We start from the raw sequence: 8126 nt of genomic DNA, 5'->3' as shown, positions 1-8126 counted from the left end.
GCACTCCCTCGCAGAAAAGTTTGTTTAACAAACGTCCTACGCTGATCCACTTTGTTCGACGTTTTGTTAAATGTAGGGCTAGTTTTTCTGTAAGGTTTTGACGTCTTACACGCAACGCAAACAACATTACACACAACGCAAAAACATTGCACGCAACGCAAAATATATTATGAATTTCTATTTTGATGGAAAAAAATGCATTTAATTTCGCTGATTTTCAAAAATGCATCACAAGTGATCTGCCCCTAGATTCCAGCTCAAATGCATCAACCGATAGAGTCGGAATCGGTTGTTTGCTTTGGGCAAGATTCCATACTGAATCCATTCAGAATCTCCAACCGCTTCCGGAATGGATTTGATGGATAATTGGGATAGGTTGGTGTGGCGGCGCTAACGTTTATCATATATTAATTCAAATGTTTACACACGTTTTTTAAATATTTTTGTTCGATCATGGATGTCTGTTCTCTGTGCTAGAAGTATTGTTTATTGCTTTGAAAGTTGGATTTTTGATGCACTTCGCTATCACACTTTTTTCACGGTTGCCAAATGAAATCATATGAAATCGGCAAAAAATTAACTTTTTCGATCAAATATTCCGACTCAATCGGTTTCAGAATCGGTTGTTGCATTTGAGCTGGAATCCATACTGGGAACCATGATTCCAAATGGTTTAACCGGGTAAAAGTAAGAAGAAGTTTGTTTTTGACACCTTCCAATGTCAATCATCTGTCAGGTCAAAGGAGTTGCACTTTTGATCACACTTTTAATTCGTTCGATTTGGTGGGTAATGTGCAATATATGCTAGAAAATGCATAAAAATCACATCAGAATAAAAGAGACAGGAATAGAAAGTATGCTAACTCTGCATCTTTTTATTTCTCAGTGTAGTTTTAATGTTGTCATTGAGCTCTTTTTTGGTACACTGTAAATAATGTACACTTTTCTTCGAAAAGATTCGACACATAAAATTTAAGTGTCAGGCCACACTGAAAACTCAAAGACTTTCCACTTGCCCTTTGATAAAATAACACTTGAAAATTAAGTGTGCCACTCTATGGCAAGATCAATTACTATCGCTAATAAATTTTAAGTGTCATCATATTGAATAATAAATAATGTATACTTTTTTTCGAACAGATTTGACACATAAAATTTAAGTTTCGAGCCTTAGTGAAACTTCAAGAATTTTCCATTTGCCCTTCAATAAAATTACACTTGAAAATTAAGTGTGCAACACTATCACATGATCAGCTGTCATAAACATTTAAATTTTAAGTGTCAAAGTCTTGAATCATAAATATTTTCCCCATGAAATCTATGTTTGCTGACAATTGCGGCAACATTAAGTGTGCAAACACTTAAATAAAAGTTCACTTTTACCTACATCAATTTGAGACAACATGGCTGGTTATAAAGGTTTTGAATGGTAAGTAAATTGATGGAATTTGTAAAATTATCGAATAACAGATATGTTTCCGGTAAAATATTTAATTCATTAATATACTCTTTTTTTACAGAATGAAGAAAGAGCGAGGGAATGCTACGGGAACTCCAACTGGACATCAACTTTCCGATTCCCAAACGGACTAACTTTATGAAGACGATTTTTAATTAGGTTGTAAGTAAATTTGTATTTGCATAAGCTAAGTTCTATTTTTATATTGAAATAAAAACGAACTGAAAAATCTTAAATGTATCAGTCATTTTGACAAAATTATCTCTCCTTTTTAAAATTAACTTTTTTCACATGCGTTTTATAGGAAATAATATAATATTCAAGTTGATTCCAACTTGAACTCTATATGAATTACAATCAATAACCATTTGTCATGCACTTGATTTTAATACGCCATGCATATGAAACTAAAGTGTGGCGTCTATTGGAAATAACGCGTTTCAAAGAAGTATGTTTATAAGTGTCTAACACATGAGATCTAAGTGTGAGGACAGATACGGCAAAATTAAGTGTAGAACACTTGAGTTCAATGTGCGGATTATTTGCAGTGTAGCGTCCCAGTTAAACACATTCCGGAACCGGTTCGGATTTCTGAATTATATAGGAGTCATTATATGGATTCCAAATCAAACGCAACAACCGATTCCGATTCAGAATCGGTTGTTGCATTTGATTTGGAATCCATACTGACTCCATTCAGGATTCCGAATCAAATTCCGAACGGTTTGACCGGGGTGCACTGCCACTACCCTCTAAGAACGGTTGGTTTCAAAATCGTCCAATGAAGGTCGTTCGTTGGACCAATTTGGACAACGTCCAAATAACCGTTCTACAAACGTCCATCGTTGGACCCGTGTTGAACGAATTTGAAACAATTTTTTGGACGTCTCAGTGGGTATCCAGTTAAGCTCACCCGGAAATGAACCGGAGTTCTGGCTGGTTCCAGTTCGTGTTCCAGCTCCCAGTGAGCAAATTTTCTGACAGAGACCGCTCTGCTAGATTTCTGTCAGTCTTGGTTTGGCCCGCTTTTCGGATTTCTGCGCGTATCCTGTCGTGTTAGTTGAGCTAGGGCGAACTCGGTTTCGCTCGCGTTTTCTGTCAAGTTTTGACAGAAACCGAGCAAAACCCTGACATAACTCGGACATAAACTGTGCAAACATCGTGGCAATTCCTACTTAGTAGAATTTAGCACGAATCGAGCAAAACATCTGACAAAGATGTGGCAGGAAGCGTGCAGAGATCTTGGCCGTACATTTTTGGCTAGATTCTGGATAAAAGTGAGCAGCATCGGTTGGTTTAACCGTTTCTGTCAAAAATGGTTATTGCATTTGAGCGAATTCGTTGCCAGAATTCTTGCACAAATCGTGCAAAATGCTCGCAGAAACTCTGCCAGCATCAATTTCGCTTTGCTCAACTTTTACTAACTTTCTGCTTGCCACACTGACCGGGTTGGTTTGGCAGCCCCGTCAGATTTCTGCGCGTATCTTGTCGGGTTAGTTGAGCTAGGGCGAACTCGGTTTCGCTCGCGTTTTCTGGCAAATTTTGACAGGAACCTAGCAAAACCCTGGCATAACTCGGAAATAAACTGTGCAAACATCGTGGCAATTCCTACCTAGTAGAATTTAGCACGAATCGAGCAAAACATCTGACAAAGATGTGGCAGTAAGCGTGCAGCGTGGATTCTGGATAAAAGTGAGCAGCATCGGTTGGTTTAACCGCTTCTGCCAGAAACGGTTGTTGCATTTGAGCGAATTTGTTGCCAGAATTCTCGCTCAAATCGCGCAAAATGCTCGCAGAAACCCTGCCAGCATCAATTTCGCTTTGCCTACACTGTAAATAATGTACACGTTTTTTCGATGAGATTCGACACATAAAATTTAAATTTCAGATGACACTGAAACCTCAAGAATTTTCCATTTCTCCTTTAATAAAATTACACTTGAAAATTAAGTGTGCCGCATTATGACATCATCACATTTAAATGTTAAGTGTCAGAATATTAAATCACAAATGTTTTCCCATGAGATTCATGTTTTTGACAATTGCGGCAACATTAAGTGCACTGCAAATAATCCGCACTTTGGAGTCAAGTGTTCTACACTTAATTTTGCCGCAACTGTCTTCTCACTTAGATTTCATGTGCTAGACACTTCTTAACACACTTCTTCATAACATGCTGCTTCCAAAAGATATCACACTTAAGATTCGTATGCCTGGCGCATTCAAATAAATTGTCTGACAATTGGTTATTGAACGTTATTCATATAGAATTCAAGTAGGAATCAACTTGAATATTACATTATATCTTATGAAAGCCATGTGAAAAAATGTTAACTTTCAACTGGAGAGAGCATTTTATTTATATGACTGATAGATTTAAGATTTTTCTGTTTAATTCATTGTTTTTTTTGAATATGAAATATACACTTATATGTAAATAAAAATTTGAATATAACATAAACCTCTTCATCACTTCGTCCGTTTGGGAATCAAGAAGTTGAACGTCCTAGTGGAAGTTTCTGTAGCATAGTTTCTTCATGCTATAAAAGAAATATAGTGAACAAAAGTATTATACAGATGCAATGAATTTACTTACAATTTAAAACTTCCAAAATGTGCCGTGAAAATCCGGAATGAATTAATTCTGCATGTTTTGTGCAGCCATGTTGCCTGAAAGTGATGTTTGGAAAACTGAACTTTTTAAGTGTTTTCACACTTAATGTTGCCGCAATTGTCAAAAACATGAATCTCATGGGAAAACATTTGTGATTTAATATGCTGACACTTAACATTTAAATGTGATGATGTCATAATGTGGCACACTTAATTTTCAAGTGTAATTTCATTAAAGGAGAAATGGAAAATTCTTGAGGTTTCAGTGTCATCTGAAACTTAAATTTTATGTGTCGAATCTCATCGAAAAAACGTGTACATTATTTACAGTGTGTGAAAACACTTAAAAAGTTCACTTTCAGGCAACATGGCTGCACAAAACATGCAGAATTAATTCATTCAGGATTTTCACGGCACATTTTGGAAGTTTTAAATTGAGTTCTTTGCGACCGGCAGGGTGGCCAGACCTACCGATTTATCGGTAGTCCTACCGATTTTTGTCTTCCCTACCGATTCACGGACGACCAAGGCAAAACTACCGATATTTTGTTATACCTACCGAAAACTACCGATTTTTATTGATTTTGGACACATCCTACTCAACTTTCCTTTTTTTGGGTTGGATTTGGTCTGAGATCTGTATTTCAGTATTTTACAATTCTATGTGAACGATGTGAACATTACGTTTTTGGGACAACAACCCGGCCTACCGATAACTACCGATAAACTTTTAGTGACCCTACCGATATTAAGGAATTCTATCTGGTCACCCTGGCGACCGGTCTCACGAACACTAATGAAGTTTCCTGGTTGAAAACAATCCCATTTACTTTTGCAGTCTTTGTTTATTATTTTCCACCAGCTTGTGATGTAGTATTTGTGTCATGTGGCGTGTACGTACATGAGCCGTAGAAAAGTCTATTGTAAGTACACGGTTAAATAAAACAACCTGCAGAAAAGTTCTTTTAACTTACTTTTGAGTTGTGCGTCGCTTTCGCACTTATTAGTGTTGTCAAAAACAAAAAGAGAGATTCGACTCAGTCGAGGTCTTCCGTGGAGGAAGGTACTTTTGAGTTGTTTGGGGTGAACTCAAAATTAGGTGAATTCAACTTAAATTTGAGTATAAAAAACCTATCAATGAGTTGTAGTTTTTGCCGTGGTTAAATGGAAACTACCTTCAACACGGTTTACCTAATTTTAAGTTCCCCCACGATACCACGAGATTGAGTCAAAGGAACTCAATTTTAGGTAGTTTTTCGTTTCCGTGTAAATTCATTGCATCTCCCTCTAAGAACGGTTGGTTTCAAAATCGTCCAATGAAGGACGTTCGTTGGACCAATTTGGGCATCGTCCAAATAACCGTTCAACGAACGTCCATCGTTGGACCCGTGTTGAACGATTTTGAAACAATTTTTTGGATGTCTCAGTGGGCTGTATAATACTTTTGTTCACTATAATATATCTCTTATAGCATAGCAAGGATTCCAGTTCATTTCCGACTGAACTTTACTGGGTATCTGCAGATGGTAACTCAGTTTATAAACTGTGGTGAATGTCAGGGATCCCAAAATCTATCTCCAAGTTTGACAGACTGCTTGGAAATTTTGCCTTTCCAAGTTTACACGTACGAATCTTTTGCTGCGTGTTCTATTACTAGCTGTTTATACGGAAATCTCGATTATTAAAAAGAATTTATCCCTTAAAATGTACTCTAACGAAGACTACTCAGAAGGGGTAAGTTGTTCTTCCATTTTCCTTCTCTGAATAATAGTAACTCGTACTTAAAACTGTTTGTAAAATGTTACCGTGACATAACCTATTCACTTTTTTTAGGGCTACGATGACTACGGCTACGACACAGGAGTGGTAGACGACGGTGTTTATGACCGAGGCTACTATCCGATGCATGAAGATGTGAAAAAGTTTCTGGTGTATTTCTGCAGTGTGATCAAAGGCGGTGTTGTCTACGAAATTCAAAATTTGTACGAGAATACTTTTCCCAAATTAAGCGAGCAGCACTTCGAGAAGAAAGCTTGGCCCAGCGAGGATGAAGTTGCTCATCTGGTGGATAATGATAATCTGTTCATGATTCTGTACAAGGAACTTTACTATCGCCATTTGCACGCCAGAATTCAGGGAGGCCCGTCGTTGGAACAGCGATTGAATTCGTTCTATAATTACTGCAACTTTTTCAATTATATCCTGCCCTCAAAGGAGCCGGTTCAGTTGGAACTTCCCGACATTTGGTTGTGGGAATTGATTGACGAATTTGTTTATCAGTTTCAAAATTTTGCACAGTACCGGGCAAGATTAACAGACAAGAGCGACGAGGAAATGGACACGCTGCTGAACAATAACAGCAAAGTTTGGAATATTCTTTGTATTCTGAACGTACTCCATTCATTGGTTTCGATGTCAAAGATTAAAGATCAATTGGAAGCCGCTGCAGCTGGTCATGATCCGGAGGAAGTGGCCGGCGAATTTGGTCGCCATTCTTTCTACAAGATGCTGGGGTACTTCAGCTTAGTTGGACTGTTACGTGTCCATTCACTTCTAGGTGATTATCATCAGGCCATTAAAGTTCTGGAACCGATCGAGATTCACAAGAAAAGCCAATACTCGCACATCCCGGCTTGCCAAATTTCGACTTCCTATTACGTTGGATTTGCCTACATGATGATGAGACGTTACTCCGATGCTATTCGCACATTTTCGTCAATCCTTTTGTATATCCAGCGTACTAAGCAATTATACAGTGCTCGTTCGTACCAGAATGATCAGATTAACAAGCAAACGGATCAAATGTACCACCTGTTGGCTATTTGTTTGGTATTGCATCCTCAATGCATTGATGAATCCATTCAACAAGTATTACGCGAGAAAAACTATCACGATAATATGTACAAAATGCAGTGTGGTGATTTGGATACTTTCCGCACATTCTTTGTGTTTGCTTGCCCAAAATTTGTTTCTCCGGTTCCTCCACCGTCAGATGCACCGGTTGACGACTACGTCAAAGAAGCTTTGGAACATCAAACCAACGTATTCATGGATGAAGTTCGCCAGCAACAAGAGCTACCAACTATTCGTTCATATTTGAAACTATACACCACACTTCCCTTACTGAAATTGGCCTCGTTTATGGACAACATCCCGCAGGACGAAATTGGCGAGCAGAAAATCGAAAACTTGTTGACCCATTTGCTTTGCTTCAAACATAAGATGAAGAACATTGTTTGGACCAAGGGAGCAAGCGGTTTGGAAGGCAAGTTCCAGTCAGGTTCCGAGTTGGATTTCTTCATCGACAAGGACATGATTCACATTGCGGACACTAAAGTTTCGCACCGTTACGGCGACTTCTTTATCCGCAAGATCATGAAATTTGAAGATTTGAACCGTCGTTTGCACAACTTGAAGGGTTGAGTGGAAGCGGTATAGAACCGTAGCAAGTGAACGTCTAGTTTCACTTTTACAAATATATTCTTAATTCATTTGTAATTGTAATCACCCACAATAACGATATAAAGGATTGATTTCCTAGGGAGTAGATGCGTTTTCTTTCATGACCATAGTTTCACAATCTACAAAACAATCGTCGAAAACCTCCTACCATACCATATACATTTCCGCCCCGGAATCAACACCGTTCAGACTGCCCTCGTTCTACCACTTTGTCCTGTCAAAGTTTATAATGTCTTGTTTATCAAACCCAATCTTTACGCTAGTTTAGCTCATTCTACTCGTTTGTCCGTTTAACTATAAGCTGCTTTTACCTGGCAGCCACTCCTGTATGATCTATCAACAATTTGCTGTACTGGTCGTTGACCATGAATGTTGTTGATTCTGGCTGCAAATGAATCAGCGAGTACGTTTTCGTCATACCGACGCTTCTTACACCGATGAAGTTTTCTCTGATTCCTGTTCTGTTCGATAGCCGCGTGCCCAATGCACTAGTTCTTGTGCCATCCCTGGGCTGTGATGACGTCCCAGGTAAAACACTATTATCGCGTTGGCGACAGTGATCGTACCGCCACTAAAGCACACAATCGGTTGC

The 8126-nt window shown here is 38.5% G+C and overlaps 1 protein-coding gene across 1 annotated transcript; it reads left to right on the top strand.

Annotated features, from left to right (window-relative positions):
- The first annotated feature begins 5647 nt into the window (after positions 1-5647).
- Positions 5648-7616, top strand: LOC131690139 (eukaryotic translation initiation factor 3 subunit L). Its single transcript, XM_058975682.1, has 2 exons — positions 5648-5806; positions 5906-7616. Exons 1-2 carry the CDS (start codon positions 5777-5779, stop codon positions 7493-7495), a joined length of 1620 nt encoding a protein of 539 aa, XP_058831665.1. The 5' UTR covers positions 5648-5776; the 3' UTR covers positions 7496-7616.
- The last annotated feature ends 510 nt before the right edge of the window (positions 7617-8126 follow it).

This window comes from Topomyia yanbarensis, chromosome 3, assembly GCF_030247195.1.
Source record: "Topomyia yanbarensis strain Yona2022 chromosome 3, ASM3024719v1, whole genome shotgun sequence".
In the NCBI taxonomy this organism is placed as follows: domain Eukaryota; kingdom Metazoa; phylum Arthropoda; class Insecta; order Diptera; family Culicidae; genus Topomyia; species Topomyia yanbarensis.
This window is presented reverse-complemented; position numbering and strand designations above follow the sequence as displayed.